The sequence below is a fragment of the Mirounga angustirostris genome, unplaced genomic scaffold (genome assembly GCF_029215605.1).
Source record: "Mirounga angustirostris isolate CCGP_5_RB_7025 unplaced genomic scaffold, mMirAng1.0.hap1 SCAF_11, whole genome shotgun sequence".
Classification (NCBI taxonomy): Eukaryota; Metazoa; Chordata; class Mammalia; order Carnivora; family Phocidae; genus Mirounga; species Mirounga angustirostris.
Genome location: NW_026991719.1, coordinates 10,511,043 through 10,530,497, shown reverse-complemented (window position 1 = coordinate 10,530,497; position 19,455 = coordinate 10,511,043). Strand labels below are relative to the sequence as shown.

The 19,455-nt window shown below is 45.7% G+C and overlaps 1 protein-coding gene across 2 annotated transcripts in view; it reads left to right on the top strand.

The window, feature by feature from the left end:
* Positions 1–252: 252 nt before the first annotated feature.
* The window catches only part of GPM6B (glycoprotein M6B), a 152,561-nt gene continuing 133,358 nt past the window's right edge, over positions 253–19,455 (top strand). For both annotated transcript variants that reach the window (XM_064573753.1, XM_064573755.1), the window contains exon 1: positions 253–432. In XM_064573753.1, coding sequence (XP_064429823.1) covers positions 429–432 — 4 coding nt within the window. In that variant the 5' untranslated portion in view covers positions 253–428. The remainder of the gene's footprint in view (positions 433–19,455) is intronic.

Sequence of the window (19,455 nt, the reverse complement as noted above, 5' to 3'; positions counted from 1 at the left end):
CCACTCCCCGGCTTCTCGGGTTCCCGCGCCCCTCGGCGCCCGCTTCGGGTGGGGGTTGTGGCCCAGAGGAAGCCGCAAGCAGCGCCGGCCACCCTGGCGCGCCCGCTGCCGGGGTCGGGCCCTCGCTGCGGGCGCACAAAGCCCCCGGCGCTGACGTCAGGGCCCCTCTCGGCGCGGCCGGCCCCCAGTGCAGGCGGAGCCGCGCCGCGCTCCCACCCCGGCCCCGGAGCCAGGAGCCAGGAGCCAGGAGCCAGGAGCCAGGAGCCAGGAGCGAGCCGCCAGCCGCCAGCCGCCAGCCCAGCAGCGCAGCCCGCACGGAGCCCCCGGCGCACGTGCCCGCCAGACCTGCAAACTTGTGCCACCGGCTCTGCCCGTCCCCGGGGAGCCCGAGCGCCCGGAGCCCGCGCCCCTCCCGCCCGTCTCCAGCCATGGGTAAGCGAGCGCGTTGGCCCCGCGCCCCGGCCCCCGCCGCACCCCCGCTCAGGTGGGGCTCCCGGGGCACCTCCGCGCCCGGAGGCCGGAGGTGGGAGGGGCGCGACGCAGGTGTCCCGAACGCCCAGGTGCGCGTCCCTGCCCCGCGGCGGGGCGTCCCCGTCCCGGCTGCGCTCTGGCAGCCGCCCCCCCACCCCACCCCGGCGCGCGGCCCGCGGGAGGGCAAGAGCCGGTGTCCCGGGAGGGGGTGCGGAGCAAGCAGACGGGGCGTCCCGGGCGGCTTTATTTTAAGGGGTGGTAGAGAGGAGTCTCTTGCTCATTTCCCGGAACGCTCTCCTGTCGCCCGAGCTCCCAGTCCGGTCCTGTCCCACCCTGCCGTGGTCTTCTTGCCCTTCAACCCGACACGAAACAAACGCCCGGTTCCCCGAGGCTGGGGTCTTCCGAGAGCTCATTTGGGAACCATGACCCTTGATACCAGGAAGGGGGGAGGGGAGAGGGACAGGATGGGTCAGAGGGTGAGTCCCTTTTCTTTGTCCCCCGTTCCAACTATCAAAATGCGGACCTGGGCGCAGGTGGACACGGGTTGCCAAGCGGACTCGAGTGCAGCTGGGGGGATCGACTAGTGACGGTGAAAGCCCAGTTCTGGAGACCGAAAATCTCCAACCTGGCCCGGGGCGAATGTTAGGCGGCTGTGGGATTCTTTCCGTCCCCTCCTAACACCCCGACATGCTGCCGTCAGCAGCATGTCGTTAAATGGGGACTCCATCGGAAGGGAAACTCGGGAATGCTGTGGAAAACGACCTAATTCCGCCGCACCCCGGGAAATGTCTGAGGGCTGTGACTGGGAAAGGGCTTCTCTCCCTGCTCTGTTATCCTTCTCTGCAGCCAGACTGCGGCCACAAGCGCCACAAAAGCCACAGACTGTGGAGCCACGCCGGAGCATTCCTAATGAGGAGCGCCGTGGGTTTAACCATTGCGGGTTAATGGTCGGGGCTTGGGAATCCCTGCCCGTCCCCCATCCCCACCCGTGGCCTCTTACCCAGTCTGCATCCCTCTGCTATTGAGAGCGAGCGAGAGAGCGAGCGAGCGCTAGAGAGAGCGCGCGCGCGAGAGTGTGTGTGTGTGTGTGTGTGTGTGTGTAAGTGAGGGGGTGTAATTTTGTGCCGATTGTAATTTTGGTCAGGGACAGTAGGGAGAGCTTATTATTTTGAATTCAAAGGGAGGAGCAAAGAATTGTATAGTTGAATCTTTTTTAATGGACTAGGTGGTCAAAATATGGGAGGAAACAAGGCTCCCGAATCCAACAAGAGAATTTCTTACCAAAAAGTTAGGGGAGAGCTAGGATAAAATCCTTCTAGAAAGGGCAGAATTGAGTGACCTGTAACTCTGGTTCCTACCTCTCTTAATGCCCCCACCTGAGTAGTCCCATCACTCAATGTTCCCTTTTATTTTACTTATTTTTTAAAAAATATTTTTAAGTAATCTCTACACCCAAGGTGGGGCTCGAACTCACAACCCGGAGATCAAGAGTCCCCTGTTCCACCAACTGAGCCAGCCAGGTGACCCTCAAGGCTCCCCCCCTTTTTAATGCTTCCCTTTAAATGAGGTTCATACACAAAAATCAGATGGCTGCTGCTGAGCCTGGAACTATTTTGGCAATGCTTGGCGCAGAGATGTTGAAGGTAAAGAAGTACAGGGCTGAGGGAAGCATTAACTGGTTTTCCTGAAATAAAGTTACTTCTGGTTCATTAACGCTAGGTGTTAGAATTTGTACTAGTTCGAAATGGAGCATCCAGTTACCACCCGGGGAACCTTCTTGAGGATGGCTTTCACAGGACCCTGGGCTTCATTGGGGGCAGGCTTTAGTGTTTAAATAGGTGTGGAGGTTAGATGGCAGTTCTCATGAGGCAAATGCCCAAACCAGAGGCCTGGTCTCAAGGAAGTACTTTGTGTCTGGGACAATTGTTGGTTCTACACTTCAGTTGCCAATTTATGTTAATTTGTGCATACCTCACTTGTTCTGGCAGTAGCCTTGGTTTCAGTTTTTAGGTTTTACATTAAAAAAAAAAAAAGGGCCCTTCATGCCAAAAGGAAACATAGTGATTTCCTTTGGTAGATTCTTAGTAAATACACCACAAGGCCATGAACTGGTTTTATTTTTCCAGATGTATTTAATTACCCAGCATACCCTTATGAATGTTTCAATGGAAATGATTTAATGTTGGGAAAATTCTCGCCATTGGTGCAAGTTGGGACTTGGGTTCTTACGCAAGTCACTTCCTTAACCCGGTATTAGTTCATTTACTGACTGGTAAAATGAGTGAGGTTTATGGAAATAAAAGCCCCTTTGGACTCAAAGTGTAAGGTATTCAACATCTTTAAGTTGAAAAAATACTGAGCAGGAGTGGTGCATGCAGTTTTATCTCTCAGTGTCTCTTAAAACCTGTTCTTGTTGAAGGAGTTGTGGGGTTTTTAGGGCTTTGTTGAGCTATAATTTACAAACCACACAATTTGCACATTTGAGCATACAGAGTTCGCGATTTGTGTGTATTCCGAGTTGTGCTGCCACCACCACTGACGGAGTCATCACCCTAAAAGGAAACCCTGTGCCCCTTGGAAGTCACTCCCCATCCCACCCCCATCTCCCCTGGCAACCGCTAATCTACTTTCTGTGTCGAGGGATTTGCCTATTCTGGACGGTTCATGTAAATGCAACGAGCCAATTGATGTTTGAAGTGTGTTTGACTAGTCAGTAACTTTGGTTGTTTGGCCCAATGGGAAGATGTTGATGTTTTGTTCGTATGCAGTACATCACCTAAGTGAACGCGTCGAAACGAATTACTTCCCTGGCTGAAGGGTTCCACGTTTGGCCAATGTCCACCTGTGTGCATGTGCACACACATTTCCTGGTTTTACTCTGGTTTTCTCTGTTGGGAACTCATGTTGCCTAACAGAATTGGTTTTTTTTTAAGTAATCTCTGTGCGCAACGTGGGGCTCAAACTCCGGACCCTGAGATCAAGAGTTCCATGCTCTAGGGACTGAGCCAGCCAGGCGCCCCCAGAATCATTACTCTGTTACCTTATTCACAGGCCTGAAGACCTTAGCAACTACTCGGGTTCAGTGTCATAAGCTCTGATAAAGGCATTTGTGGAATATCCACCCTGCTTTGACATGGCTTATGTATCCAGAGAGAAGCGCTGATTTTGATTCATTAGTTGCCTATCCTTTTAAGTGCAAATTCTATGTGAAATGACCAGAGACCGCAAAATAACTAATTGTTTTCATCCACTTTGTGGCAAGGACATTTTTTTTGAGGATTATGAATTTAAACGGTCATTTCACAAAAGAGCAGTACAAACAACTGGCTCAGAGCAGTTTTTCTTTAACTGTAACGTGCATACAAACCCTCTTTGATTTTGTTGAAGAAGCAGTTTTTTCACTCAGCGGGCCTGGATGGGAGCGGGGTTTCTGCGGGTCTGGCAAGCTCCCTGGTGGTGCTGGTGCTGCGGGTCCCCAGGGTGAGGAAACTGAGGAAAAGCAGGGCAAGCCAGAGGCCGTGTGTCTGCCCCAGCAATCCCACCAGCTTGCTCTGTGGTCTTAGCTAAATCATTTTCTCTTCTTGATCTCCCTTTACTACAGAATACGAGGATTTGATGAAGTTATTTCTTTGGGCTCTTACAGATCTAAAGGGGTATAATGTAGAAAAAAAGAAAGGAGAAGGTAATGTGATGCTTGAAAAATATGAGAAAACCGCTCCCTAATTGTTCAAACACCATCGGTTTCCGGGAAGCCAGCGTTTGTAGTCAGGCTGAATGCTGGCATCTTGACGTGCCCGCCAACGGGCATAGTGGCCCTGCTCCGGGGAGCCTGGTGGAGGAAGCTGTGCGCGGTGCTTCCAGCTTTGGCTTCCCCTGCCCTCTTCCTCCGAGAGCTGGCGGCTGCAGAGAACTTTGCTCTCCCCACACACCGGCCCAGATCACCTTCGGAGGCAAGACTCAGAAGGAAGCGCCCTGAGGAACCAGACAGGCACACCTACGTGTCTGGTTCGGGAGGTTTGCTCAGAAATTCAGATGCAATTGCAGACAAAGGAACGGTCTCCTGACAAATAGCCGGGCAGGAAGTATTTCCAGAATGTGCTCGCCTCCCTCCCTGTGAGTGTAAAGATCTTACATGGAGCCCACCCTCAGGTCTTGGAGAGGGCTCCCTTTCAGTCTCTGGAGGCAAACTGAAATTTTAAGTAACCCTCACAGTCCAGTAGCGCAGAGTTATGTTTGTGACCAACAGGAAATAATTAATTAGTGTATTTTTGCTCCAGCAAAAGCTGTTGCCCAAACCACTTGACCCCTGCAAGGGTTTTAGAGCCGATCCTTAGCTGCCGCACCCAGGGTCAGGCGGTTAGATGGTTTCTTGAAAATGCTAAAGTGGTGAATCATCAAAAGTGCCACATGTGTGTCTTAAACATTCAATTAACTTTAAACATTAATTCGCCAGTATTTTGTTGTAGAGTTGAGGTCTTTGCTTTCAGTGTGAGCCCTGGTTGGGATTCCTTGAAGTCTCGCTCGCATGTCAATCACAGCCCAAATTCATTGGCTTCTGATTTTCAGTTTCAGAGTCTTCTAAAGTAAAATGAGAGCTTAAGGGTATCGGGAGCCAGTCTCTGTGCAGAATGCTCTTCTATCATCTACCGCACTCCCCTTAAACCTCTACAATTGTCCTGTCCATGGTTTCAGGCAACTATTTTTCCAAGTGACTCATTTTTAAGGCTTGCCAAAGCAATGAGCTTGGGTTTCAAAGAAATAAAAGCTCTTTCTTTTGCACACGTTTTCTTAGCCTGTGTAGTATGGAATTAAATTTCATAATTACAGTAACAAATACAACTGACATAGATAGGTTGGGGAGCAAACCCGACTGACTCTTAGGTACACAATTCAGCTGGTGGCAGAAAGAGTATATAGATGTCCTGCGGAATAACCTTGAAACCAAGTTCTGTGGACAGTGGTCAATATGGCTTACAAAAGGAGTAGAGAATAATGGAGTAATTGGGTGCGTCCATGGGGTAGACGCTTTGTTAAGGTCTATCTACGTTATAAACGTACAGATTACAAGGTACGTTGTATATAATTTATGTATTACAAAACTGTGATAAACCACCCTGAATGAAATAGGGCGAATGACTTTAAGTACTGTTTCTTAATAACATGAATACTTTCAGCACAGATTTGCACAGAATAACAGAATTCAGAGCTTGAAGACGCTTCAGAAGTAATTTGATGGCCGGAGGCAGACAGACACAAAAGCAATTTACAGAGCAGTTGTTTTGCCTTTAGCTTTTTTTTTTCCTTTTGATGTATTAAAATATTTTCCTGTCCTTGGTGAAAAGTACTTCCCTCTTGTTGGATTTTTGAAGTTGAGGGCAGCTTGGAGTGAAACGCCGTTGCGGGGCAATTCATCCTTGCGGCCAGGACTGAAAGGTCACTCGGTCGGAGTGTTTCCATTCTCCTCCGCAGTTGGGTTCAGCACGCGCCGCTGCGAGGCCATGCGACTCTGGATCCCGGGGTCGTGAGTGCTGGTTCGAGCCTCGCCTTAGGTGTAGCGATAACTTAAATTAAAAAAAAACAAAAACAACAACACCCCAAACTGCGTTCTGTCCTTAAATCAGCACAGCTGTCTCAGAGAGACCAATGAAGAATTATAATAGAAGTAATTATAGCTCCTGTAGAATAATTTCCTCTGTCCAAGGAAAATGAGATGGGGGGGCATTGGTGTTGGTATTTCAGAGTGGGGTTCTCTGGGGAGATAGTTACCCTTGATGGAAGACTTGAAGGATGAGCAGGAGGACAAGGGTGGCAGTGGCCAGGAGTGGCTGTACCTAGGCCCTGGGTACAGATGTGCAGGAGTGGGCAGTGGGGGAGGCTGCGGGATGCGGGGCCATGGAGGTGGGCATGGCCTGGATGTGGGGGTGCTGAGGCCTGCGGCGGGGCCGGGCCACAGGTAAGAGCCGCAAAGAACTTCGTGTTACCCTCTTGCTTGGGGAGAATCGCCAAGGGATTTCAAGCAGGGAAGTGATGGATGGAACTGCCAATCGGAGGAGATAAAAGAAACCACCGAGACAGAGAATCGTTCGTTAGTGTCTAATTGTAAAATTCCAAATGGAAGTCTAGAAGGAGTTCTGAGAAGGGTGAGCTCTTGTAGCTTATCGGAAGCTTCTGGTGGAGACTTGGATTTGAGGTGTTTTGAGAAGAGTGGAAAGGCTTAGGGTGCCGTGGAAGAGAGGTAGGAGTGAGCAGAGTTCCTGGTGGAATCCTGAAGAAACTGGTTTGGCCTGAGCAGAGAATGGGGGTGGGGAACAGTAGGAAATAAGGGGGGGGGGGAGGGACGCGTTTTAATTACAAATGGACACATAGACCTGGATCTTACAAAAATGTTTTTAATATTGTCTATTGCCTCCTCCCTTTCAAAGGATAAAGTGGAGAAGGAAGGAAGCGTGAGCCTTTCTGGGTTGGAAAAGGCCATGTTTGGTGTGACTCCAGAGCGGGTGGGCATTGAAATGGAACCTGGTCTTGTCTATTTGTTTATTTGATTAGTTATCTTAAAAGTGGCGCTTTTCTTCCTTAAATATTTGAAACATTTCGCCAGTGAAGTGATCCGGGTCTGGAGTTTTCTTTATAGAAATGTTTAAAGTTCTATTTTTTTTCCCCCACAGAGATAGTACTATTCAAATTTACTCTTTCTCTTTATTTCATTTTTGCTGAGTTGTGTTTTTAAAGGACTTTCCATTTTGTCTAAGTTATCAACTTTATGGACGTTAAGTTGTTCATAATATTCTTGTATTAACTGTTTAATCCTGTCGTCTGCAGGCTCTGTGGTGATAGTCCCCTATTAATTCCTCATGATGTAGGCAATTTGTATTCTCTTGTTCTCCATCAATCTTGGGCAATTATTTTAAAATTTATCTTGATAGGTTGATGCTTACATCTGATGATTACATCTGCTAGATGAACTGACCACTTAATAAAAAAGGAGTACATTTTCTAGTAATCAGAAGATAGGATTTTAATGTCTAGGAATAAAAACTGCTTACTTTGTTAGAAAACAAAATCTGCCAAAGGAAAAGGTATTTAAACCTGATCTTTTGCATTTTATTCTTAACGGCTGTGTATAACTCAATATATTTGAACTCGGTGTGACAAGATGTACTGTAAAGGATGTTGAGTTAGAGTTACTGCATAGTATTTGGTTGCCTCTTTGTTTTCTGTAGGACTGTTAAATTCTACTTTCTTCTTGGACAGCTGGAGACAGATACTGAAGTAAAAGAAGGTTTTTTTTCCTTTCCTTTCCTTCCGTTTCTTTTTTTTTTTTTTTAAAGATTTTATTTATTTATTCATGAGAGACAGAGAGAGAGGCAGAGGGAGAAGCAGGCTCCCAAGGAGCAGGGAGCCCGATGCGGGACTCCATCCCAGGATGCTGGGATCATGACCTGAGCCGAAGGCAGATGCTTAACCATCTGAGCCACCCAGGCGCCCCCGTTTCTTTTTTTTTTTAATTAAATATTTTATTTTTAAGTAATCTCTAGAACCAATGTGGGGCTCAAACTCACAACCCTGACATCAAGAGTCACATGCTCTACCAACTGAGCCTCCAGGCGCCCCTCCTTCCCTCTTGAGCCAGTTTTCTCAGCCTCAGCACTATTGACATTTTGGGCTAAATCGTTCATCATCTGTGCATTGGAGGGTATTTAGTAGCATCCCTGGTGTCCACCAACTACGTGCGAGTAACACTCCCCTAGTTGTGACAACCAGAAATGTCTCCAGACGTGGCCATATAACAATCGTTGAGGGCCAAAAACCGCCCATGCTGAGAACCCCTGCTTTAGAATAAGAGGGATTGAAAACCTTTTGTAGGGGCATCATTGAGGACTTACTTGAGCACATTTGCTGAACAGGAAGATCTCTGGGTAAAAGGGTGTTTGCCTTCCAAAAGGGATGCTCGATATTTCTAGCTGAAGGAAGTTGTTTTTTTTTTTTTTTAACCTTTTTTTCAAGATCCTCAGAGAATCTGTAGATATAATGGGGGCCCTTGCAGACCACCTAGTTCACTCTTTCTTTGGAGTAAAAGGGCAACTAAACAATCTCATTAATGAGACCAGACCCCCTTGGGAATAGAGTGCGCCCGGCTTTCCTTGGTAACTTGTTCTGCTGTTCAGTGCACTTAGCTCTGAAAGGACTGAAATCTATATGAAATTGGCCTTGCTTACTAAAATCGCTTTCATCATCTTTTGTGCTCTTCATTAAGTAGAAAGACATCAAGGATCTAGTCCCATTTTTTAATATCCTTAATTACCTTGATGGCCTTTCCATATTTAGAATTCATCTCCTTAGCTTATAATCAAATCTACCGAGATTAAGCCTTTAAGGCAACCTTCCCGCACGTTCCATTCTGTCCTGTCCTGTCCTGTCCTTGGGGTCTGTAGTCATGACTTCATTACATTTTTCCATGTGTTTGAGAGATGCAGGAGTTGTAGGAGGAAGGACTGATGTCCCCCTTGTTGCTCACAAAGATCCTTTCCCACAGCCGGAGATTTCCCTGCACCCCCCTCCGTGCCCCCCTCCTTCTGTGTCCCCCCTCCCCGCCCCCAACCCCGCCGGAGACCTTAACTTGGTCTGTTCAGAGAGGTTTGAGCACACTTGGAGACTAGTTCTGGTGTAAAAAGCACGAGAACGTTGGAAGTGACGGTTAGAAGGAGCCTAGGAAATTGGCTGTTCTGTATGTGCATCGGGTCCCTCTGTTAGGTTTAGGAATGTGATGTTTCACAAGTCCCTGAAAAGAATGTTTAAACGGAGGGTTTTTAAATGGCAGCTTGAATTCAGGCATCTGTTCTTCACACAAGGAGCAAAGAATGGAGATGTAATTAGCAAAGAAATTCAGACCCTTAAGATAACTTTATTTGAGGGGCGCCTGGGTGGGTCAGTTGGTTCAGCGACTGCCTTCGGCTCAGGTCATGATCCCGGAGTCCCTGGATCGAGTCCCGCATCGGGCTCCCTTTGCTCAATGGGGAGTCTGCTTCTCCCGCTCCCCCCTCTTGTGCTCTGTCTCTAAAATAAATAAATAAAATCTTTTTAAAAAAAAAAGATAACTTTATTTGCAGCACTTTATTTTATATTTTCCTTTTAGTTTTCTCATGTGGCATATTCTGACAGTTTCCATGGTAAGTGAAACAGAATTCAGAACATTAAAGAGATGAATTTCCATTTCATGAATTATTACCATTTTGCCAAGCCAGTGTCCTGGATTACCAAAAACTGGTTTGAACTCTGTTATATAATGGTATCGTCACAAATACTTTTAGATGTTTTGTTGAGAGGCACGGATATTATAAAAATCACTTAAAAATTTGCTCTTGAAGTATAATATATACACAGAAAGTGGGCAAACCGTTTAAGCATACAGCTTAATAAGTTTTTACCAACTTAGCCAGTACGTAGATTAAGAAGCAAAACATTACCAGCGGTGCAGAAATTCCCCACAAGCTCCCTTCGAGGCGCCCTGACCAAGGGTAATCACTCCTAATTTCTGCCAACATAGTTTTGCCTGTTTTTCCACTTTATAGAAATGGAACCATACAGGATAAACCCTTAGGTCTGATCACCATTAATAACATTATTTTAAAATTTGGTGATGTTTTCTGTCTGAAAAATAGACCTGCTTCTAAATCGCTATGGTTAAAAGCACTTATTAAATGCCTTCATATGTAGAGGTGTTCTAGGGAGTCCGTAAACCACTGATTCCTACCCTCTATTTCTTTTTTTAAGATTTTATTTATTTATTTGACAGAGAGATAGCACAAGTAGGCAGAGTGGCAGGCAGAGGGAGAGGGAGAAGCAGGCTCCCCGCGGAGCAGGGAGCCAGACGTGGGGCTCAATCCCAGGACCCCGGCATCATGACCTGAGCTGAAGGCAGACACTTCAGCGACTGAGCCCCTCAGGCATCCCTCCTACCCTTTATTTTAAGTGGAAAACATTGACACAGCAGGTGTGAGAAGGGCTTTTGAAAATAATTGATGAGCAGTGAGACAGGTACTGGAAAAACATGCATATGGCTGAAGAGATTACAGAGCTAAGGTAGCCTAGCCCCATTATCCCCCTGGGAAATGGAAAGTATGTGATGGCGGGGGTGTAAATAAAGGGCCGGTGGTAGACGTAGCCTATTTATTCAGGATCTGAAAAAAGGATCTGATCAATATAACTTTTATGGCTTCGAGCTATAAGGATATAACAGATGTTGAGACCCCCTCCCAATTAGTTTCTGGAAGAAGATGGTGTTTTAAGAGTTTTCTGAATTAGGGGCGCCTGGGTAGTGCAGTCGGTTGGCATCCAACTCTTGGTTTTGGCTCAGGTCATAATCTCGAGATCGTGAGATCGAACCCTGCGTCGGGCTCCGCGCTCAGTGGGGAGTCTCCTTAAGATTCTCTCTCCCTCTCCCCCTCCCCCTCATGCTCTCTTTCTCCCTCACTCTCTCTAAAATAAATAAATAAATCTTTAAAAGAAAATTGTCTGAATGAATAGTAGCTAGTGAACTGGCGGCTGGCCGTTCCCAGCACAAAACAAGGTGGGCAAATGGCTGGAGGCCTGGGATGATTTCTGGTTTTCCACCTGACAAATTTTAGAACTAGATATAAAAATGTTTTTGCTTAAATGAACTTCCCGTGTTGTTTGGACTTAGACGAGTAATAATCTGCCCTCGTTCCTTCAATGAGGAGCTTTGTCCTCTTTTTGACTGGGGTAATGGTGTCGTCAGCAGAATGAATGCTTTGTCACCGCACGGAGCGTGGTGTCATCGCTGCTTCCTGGGTACTGGTATCCATTCACACTGACGCCAACAGTGCACGGACTTGCATTTCTCTGTATCTTCACCAGCGTTCGGTATCGTCAACAGTGGGATTTTTTAAAAATCTGATAGGTATGAAGTGGTATTTCATTGTTTTTTATGTTGGCGGTCCCTAGACTGGTTGAAAGTTTTTGGTAGGTTATTGGCCACTTGAGTTTTCTCTTTCCATTTATATCCTTGTTTTTTCTTTTCTTTTCTTTTTTCTTTTTTTCTTTTAAGTAGGCTCCATGCCCAACATGGGGCTTGAACTCATGACCCTGAGATCAAGAGTCAAATGCTCTCCTGACCCAGCCAGCCAGACACCCCAATATCCTTGTTTTTTCTTTTCTTTCTTTCTTTTTTTTTTTTTTTAAAGATTCTATTTATTTGAGAGAGGGAGAGCACAAGCAGGGGGAGAGGGAGAGGGAGAAGCAGACTCCCCGCCAAGCAGGGAACCCGATGCGGGGCTCGATCCCAGGACCCTGGGACCATGATCTGAGCCGAAGGCAGACGCTTAATGACTGAGCCACCCAGGTGCCCCATCCTTGTTTTTTCTTACTAGTTTGTAGTGATTCTTTATACATTATGGATATACCAGTCCTTGGTTAAATGTGTCCTCAATGTCCTCTTCCTCTCTCTGGTTTATCTTTTAACTTTGTGGAACGTATCTTTTGTTGTACTGAATTTTTTGTTGTTGTAATAAACCCTAATGGATCTTTTATTTTATGATTTGTGCTCCTAATTTTTGCCTTATTTTAAAATTGTTCCCAAAAAAGGTGGGGGGGCGCCTGGGTGGCTCAGTCAGTTAAGCGTCAGCCTTCGGCTCAGGTCATGATCCCAGGGTCCTGGGATCGAGCCCCACATCAGAGTCTTCACTCAGCAGGGAGCCTGCTTCTCCCTCTCCCTCTGTCTACCACTCTGACTACTTGTGCTCTCTCTGTCAAATAAGTAAAATCTTAAAATGAAATAAAATAAAATAAAATAGTTCTTATCTCCAAAGTCATGAAGATGTTCTTCTATTCTTCTATATTTTCTTGTAAAGCTTTTTTAAAAGTGTGCTTTTCATTTTTCAGTCTTCATTCCATTGGGATTTTAGTTTTTTGGTATGAGATAGAAATCTAGTTTATTTTCTATTTTCTATGCAGAAACCACCGTGTACTTAATGGCTCATCCTTTCTCCACTGGTTTTTATATAATACCTTCTCTCATGTTTTCAATTTCCCTACTGTAAGTGTGTTTTCAATTTCCCTACTGTAAGTGTGTGTACATCTCTGGACTCTATTCTGTTTCTTGGCTCTGTGTTTGCCATCTGTGTGCTAGGAGTACACACTGTCTTGATTGTTGTAGGTGTATAATAAGCCTGGGTATCTCCTAGGAGAATTTCTCTCCTCTTGCTCTTCTTTAAAAGTGCCTGAGACAGACTCAGTTTTTTTTTTTTTTTTTTTTCTTTTTGGTGTGCTTTTGGAATCTGCTTCTCATGTTCCACAAACATCCCCATTAGGTTTCTGAGTGGGATTACAGTGAACTTACAGCATAATTTCTGTGATAGTCAGTGTATTTACCCTGTCGAACCTTCCATTTGTATACATGATACAGCTCTTCATACAATTAGATCTTCTTTTATATCGCCAATAATGTTTTTGTGCACCCTTAAAAAAAAAATCTATTAAAGGTCCCTCCTAGTTTTTGTGGCTTTTTTTTTTTTTTTTTAAGGGAAACAGTGAATCATTTGGTGTCAAATCTAATTCCATGGGATGTCATGGTTTCCTTCCACCGACCTGTGGCTTCTGAAAGTACAATGTAATATATACACTTGTTCAGATGAACATAGAGGCTGTAGGGGGAAGCGGATTCTCAGTTATCACGTATCAGCCTGGTCATAAGAACACAGGTGAAGTGAGGTATTTCTACTAAAATGGACTCTTGACATATTATAATAAGATTAGATAAGAAAGCCCTTGATATGTTAAGATGTGGATTTCTTCTTTTTTTTTTAAAGATTTTATTTATTTATTTATTTATTTGAGAGAGAGAGTGAGTGAGCGAGAGAGAGAGAGGACACAAGCCAGGGGAAGAGGCAGAGGGAGAAGCAGGCTCCCCACTGAGCAGGGAACCCAATGTGGGGCTCCATCCCAGGACGCTGGGACCACGACCTGAGCCAAAGGCAGATGTTTAACCCAGCTGAGCCACCCAGGTGCCCCAGATGTGGATTTCTTCTTAAAGAAAAATATGACCCAGTTGGCTCCATTACAAAGACCAAGTTTATATTCAGGATGCAAATTCTTTGTTGAAAGAGAAGAAGAGCCGATTTTCCACTCATCTGTTACAGCGATGAAGCTAAGGTAATCCTAGAGTGGTTTAAACATTGCTTTTCTGGTAGAGTGTTACTTCCACATTTGGTGATCTTACTTGAGAAAAGGAACTTTTCATGGCCGACTCAAGATTACCTCGTTCCCCTAAGTAGTTTAATGGAAAACTTTTCCTGGAATATTTTCACATAGCTATTCACCCAGTGAAGAAGAGGCCAGCATTGGGTTGGAGCGCGAGCTTGATTTATTCCAGAAAGTGGTTTATTCAGCCGTCAAATGAGATTACATGTGCGGCTGTTACCCATCACTTCACAGAAATATTCCTCCACAAGGCCTCAAACTTTTGTTTATTTGGAGGCAACAGAAATCACAAATTTGAATTCTCCTAGGACATTTTTGGAAATGTAATTTTTAATAGAGGGTTGTTACTCCCTTACTGTTGGTGTCCAGAACAAAACTGGACTGTTGGACAGTTTCTACACACCGGCTGCCGTCCCTGGGCACCATCCCCCACCAACCAATGCACACATATACCTCCATACATTTATTTTTATTTTATTATTTTATTTAAAAAATTTTTTAAAGATTTTATTTATTTATTTGACAGAGAGAAATACAGCGAGAGAGGGAACACAAGCAGGGGGAGTGGGAGAGGGAGAAGCAGGCTTCCCGCCGAGCAGGGAGCCTGATGCGGGGCTCGATCCCAGGACCCTGGGATCGTGACCTGAGCCGAAGGCAGACGCTTAACTGACTGAGCCACCCAGGTGCCCCTATTTTATTTTTTTAAAGATTCTATTTATTTATTTGACAGAGAGAGACACAGCGAGAGAGGGAACACAAGCAGGGGGAGTGGGAGAGGGAGAAGCAGGCTCCCCGCAGAGCAGGGAGCCCGATGCGGGGCTCGAGCCCAGGACCCTGGGATGCGGAAACTCTAGAATTTAAAATTGAAATCAAAATTTGGATGTGAAATTGTTTGCCATCCTATTTTAGCGTTTAGGGATTTGAACAAAAACGGAGGTATTTCTACTTTGTGAATGCGTTCCGATTTCCTCAGCCTAACATGACAAATGACATACCATTAAAAGGAAGAATCCAACTTCTGATCCGAGTAACCATGACCTAGAGTGGGTTGCCTGTTAGAAAGCACTACGTGGCTGGTGGCTTGAAGATGTTTGACTTGCTGCCTGGGCAGGCTCTTTCCTCAGTGCTCAGAGGGAGTGTTTGGAAAGCAGAGCTTCCCTCGTTCAGCGACTGGTGAGCAGTGGAGGCCTTGGGTTCTTTAAAAAGCAACAAGTTATGTTTTGTTCGAAGAGTTTGTCGCTTAGTCCGATGGTTCTGCTCTAGGGTCAGTTTTGCCCCCCAGGGGACAGTTGGCAATGTCTGGGGACATTTTTGGTCACTACCCCCCAGGGGACAGAGGTGCTGCTAAACATCCTGCAGGGCGCAGGGCCTGCCCCTCCCCAAACAGAGAATCATGTGGACCCCAGAGTGAAGGTGCCAAGGTGGGGACACAGACTCAGATTGAACTTTTGAAGTCCTGAAAGACACTCACTGCAAACCTTTAAAACGATGGTCTGCGGGAAGGTTTGGGTTTGGGGCTGAAATAGGGCAAGCAGGGACTGTAGACACCAAATAAAGGGTTCCAGGCACAGGAGCTGCCGGCTTCCGAAGGTGCCTTTCTGAAGGGGAGCCTGCAGGACAAGCCTCTGTGATGCGGACAAACCTAGTCCTGGAAGTTACTAACTCCTGGTGCTGATACGGACCTAGTTGTTTAATTCAGTTGATGTCCAATGAATTCATACCACAATCAAGGCTTTCTTCATGATGACGATAATGAGACAAATGATGACATGTCTGTTATGAAATGCATCGTAATTAATTTGATTCAGAAAATTCTTTTTACCTGAGAGATTTTATTTATTACACCGGCCTCTTCCTAGCAAACTCTCAAGTACTCCTGTAACACAAAAAGAGCATAGAACACTGAAGTGAACCAGTTATTTTTTTCATTCACCATTTAATTTCAAGCAATAAGTTGAACCTTTTTATTTTGTTCTAAGACCTGCGGATGACCAGTACAAGGGTTGATTTAAGTATCTTATTTACCTGACTTCCCAAATCCCTGGTGAAGGTCTTGGGTTGAGGCGCATGAAATAGACAATATTGGACCATCCTGGCATCCAGTATGGCATGTTTATATGGTTCAGTCTGCTACAGCCCAGATGTCCAACAAGCTAGAAGGAAGGTAGTGGCCTGAATATTCCCTCCCAAGGCCCATTTCCTGCCTGGTACTGTGGGGAGACAAAAGAAATCCCCATTCATTTCTTTGCTTCTTTCTTTTTTTATTCATGAAACTTTGCAGATGGTGGCCATGGCCTCCTTCTGATTAATCTTCAGAGGAGTCTGGCTTTAGGTTTCTCTGTCCCCAAACCTAGGGTTTCCCTCATAGATACTTAAGAACTAAAGACTACTGGCCTTTGGCAGCTCCTTTGGTGAAGCATTCAACCATAGGATGAATCATGCCCCAATTTATCTGCTCAGTAAATGTGGGTTTGTGTGCTACGTTCTCTTCAAGTGTGTGGTACCCCCTTGTGGGTAACAGGTAAGTACGACACGGGGGAAGCTGGGTCTAGTCGTCTAGTTGTGTTCAATGTGTTCATTTGCTTAAATGTAATAAGTGCTTCTCAGTGGTTTAATATTGGCCTTTAAAAGTTACTGTAGTGGGGCGCCTGGGTGGCTCAGTTGTTAAGCGTCTGCCTTCGGCTCAGGTCATGATCCCAGGGTCCTGGGATCGAGCCCCGCATCAGGCTCCTTGCTCGGCGGGAAGCCTGCTTCTCCCTCTCCCACTCCCCCTGCTTGTGTTCCCTCTCTCACTGTCTCTCTCTGTGTCAAATAAATAAATAAAATCTTGAAAAAAAAATAAAAGTTACTGTAGTGAAACTTTGCAAGAAAGGTTTTTCCTCCATATTTCTAGTCGAACTTGGTAAAAACGGCCTTTCTAGGTAAGCATCAAGTTTTTATGTCCATGCACTTTAATTATTCCTAAACATATTTCTCTCTCTCTTCCAATGAATGTTCAGTTGGTGCATCTTTAACATCTTTGTGAGAAAAAGCCAATATAATTTCACTTACTGAGGCTTCTACACGGCTTATTTGAAAGTCTTGTGTTATTTCTATAAAGTCTTTTGTGTTATTTCTATAAAGCTGCTAAACATTCATGAACATTACTTGAACTGAATAAATTGCTCTTTGAGGATGACATTAAGAATGGTGAGACCCATCTTGGTTTCCTAGAATTGAGAGTTCATCCTCTTACGAAAAAGCAAGTGATCAGAACCCTGTTTATTGTAGTACTTATCCTTATATTTGAAAGCAGGTGTGCACTCACAAAAGTCTTATCACACGGAAATCCTGGAGCCGGATGTTGGCCAGGCAAGAAAACGCTCCGTGGGCCACCACCCCCACCTGCGGTCCGCTTGCCCCCATCCTCTCGGGGACATCCGCCGTCCTGGCATACTGGTATTGGAAATCTCTGTGATGAAAGGTTTGGCCTCTTGACCCATCCGTGAGATTGAAGAGTGTTGATGGCTTCTCCAAGGAAGTAAATAAAGGGAGTGGAGAAGTTCAGGAAGGAAGAGACTGTGAAGGAAAGAAAGATTTATCCCACTGTAGATCGTCTGCCCAGGCAGTCAAGAGTCGTGTGCGCTTCCTTTCCCCTGACGAGAGGTCTCTCTAATGCTACAAAGGAGGGCTAACGTTTTGTCATTGTCCCAGGGGCTAAGCGCTGCCTGGGCAGAAAGAGGAGCTACAGCTGGTGCCCACGCTCTGAATGTCTGCCATAGATCCTTGCATCCTCTTGCTGCTTTCATCGATTTCATCAGAAGCATCGAGATCTAGCTCGTTTCACCAGCCTGCTTCTGAATTTTCATGGTGCACACTCCTGGCCCAAGGGCGGTTGTGAGTACGAGAACTATGGTGGTGAGTGAGAGAGTCCTTGGCCTTGAGGAAGAGCCCATAGACTGGTGGGTCAGATACACCTGTGAGCAGAGAAATTCCGATAGGGATGAAAATCAGAAAAACAGAAATGTGTTTTTCGAAAAGGCCTTTTTTTTTTTTTTTTAAGATTTTATTTATTTATTTGACAGAGAGCGAGCGAGAGCAGGAACACAAGCAGTGGGAGAGGGAGAAGGAGGCTTCCCACGAAGCAGGGGGCCCGATGCGGGGCTCGATCCAAGGACCCTGGAATCATGACCTGAGCCGAAGGCAGACGCTTAACCCACTGAGCCACCCGGGCGCCCCAAGGCCTTTTCTTCTAGTGATAGAATGGTACCGAAGCTGGTCTGCGTTTCTGCGACCTACGTTACCGCCAGGAGCGGTTTCTCTCCTTGGCCCAGTGGTTGGGTATTTTAAGGACGATATTAACAAGTCTCAGATTTCGTTATATCTGACTGTTGTTTACTTTCACGAGCGAACATCGTGCTGGAACATGCCCAGCTGGGGAGGATCAGACTTTGCAAAAGGGCATTTTCGGAATGTGGCAAATTATCATTCATAGTTTAATGCAATTAGGAAAATAGAGATGGTTGGTAATAAAACTGATCAGAACCACAAGTTAGGTCACAGAATAAACCACAAATGATGCCAGTAACTGCCGTAACATAATGAAACGACATCATTATGGGATGCTTCTTTCCTTAGAAGCCTGGCGACACCATCCTGGGAAACCGAACATTAAGATGTTGCTTGAATGCCTGACAAATTCTAGTCGTAGTTGAGCCTTAAATGGAAAGCTTTAATTATTTTTGTGATTGTACTACCTATGAATACTTATCTTTAGGGTGCAGGAGATAAGGTGTATATTATTGTTGCCATGGTAACTTTGTACTTAAAATGGCAGGCTGTTGCTTACTTGATTTAAAAATAAGTACAGTTGTATTGCCATAAAAAATCCCTACACAGGTCCGGTGAGTCACTCCTCATGTAACTGGCAATTCAGCAAATGACTTGATCACATAGTTTTTTTTTGAGAAATATCAGAGGTTATTACTGTGAAGCACTGGAGTTCTTTTAAATGTCTATCATTTAAAAATGGGGATATTTACACATAGCGTGTTTGTGTCCTTGCCATTGTTTGAGTGAAACAACCTTAACGGACTGTTTCTAGATCCCTGAGGGACCCCGGGGATAAATCGTACCTGAGCACATGATGGGGTAGCTTCAGTCCGCAGCTCTTGAAGGGAAGGTGCACACTTTCCACCGGAGGGCCCCCCCCCCCCCAACACTGGCCTTGAATGTTTCAGTATGTTTCCATCTCTCCTCTGCTGTCCTGGAGGTCCCATTATAGCCAGTCCACCACCTAATTTATTTATTTTTTGAAGGTGGAACCCCCTTAAAGCTGCCCCCACACACAAGTCGAATGCATGAATACATGTTCTTTGTAAACAAACTTAAGCAGTGCCCAACTCAGCCTTCCTTCCAGGCAGTAGCCTGGAGTGGGTGCCCAAGGGCTTTGTTTCCTCCTTTGTGGAGCAAGCTTTGGAGCATCTGTTGGCCACTCAGTCTTTTTATACTTGACTATTTTGCAAATGATTGAGGCTTCCAGAACATTTCAAATGCTGCCTAAGTGGGGAATAGCAATTTGTGTAGGTCTGTGCATGCACAAATTGCATTCTGTATCCACATCAGTGATACAAACATGTCCCGTTTTGGAGACCAAGGCAATGACCGTGCTGCCCCCCCCTTTTATATCCATTCCAAAAACTTGGGGTGCCGTGTGAGCTTCAGTTGTGAGCTGCTCTTTTATCCATTTCTGCCTTTCTGGAAATCTTTCATTAGCAGAGTGTTTGTATT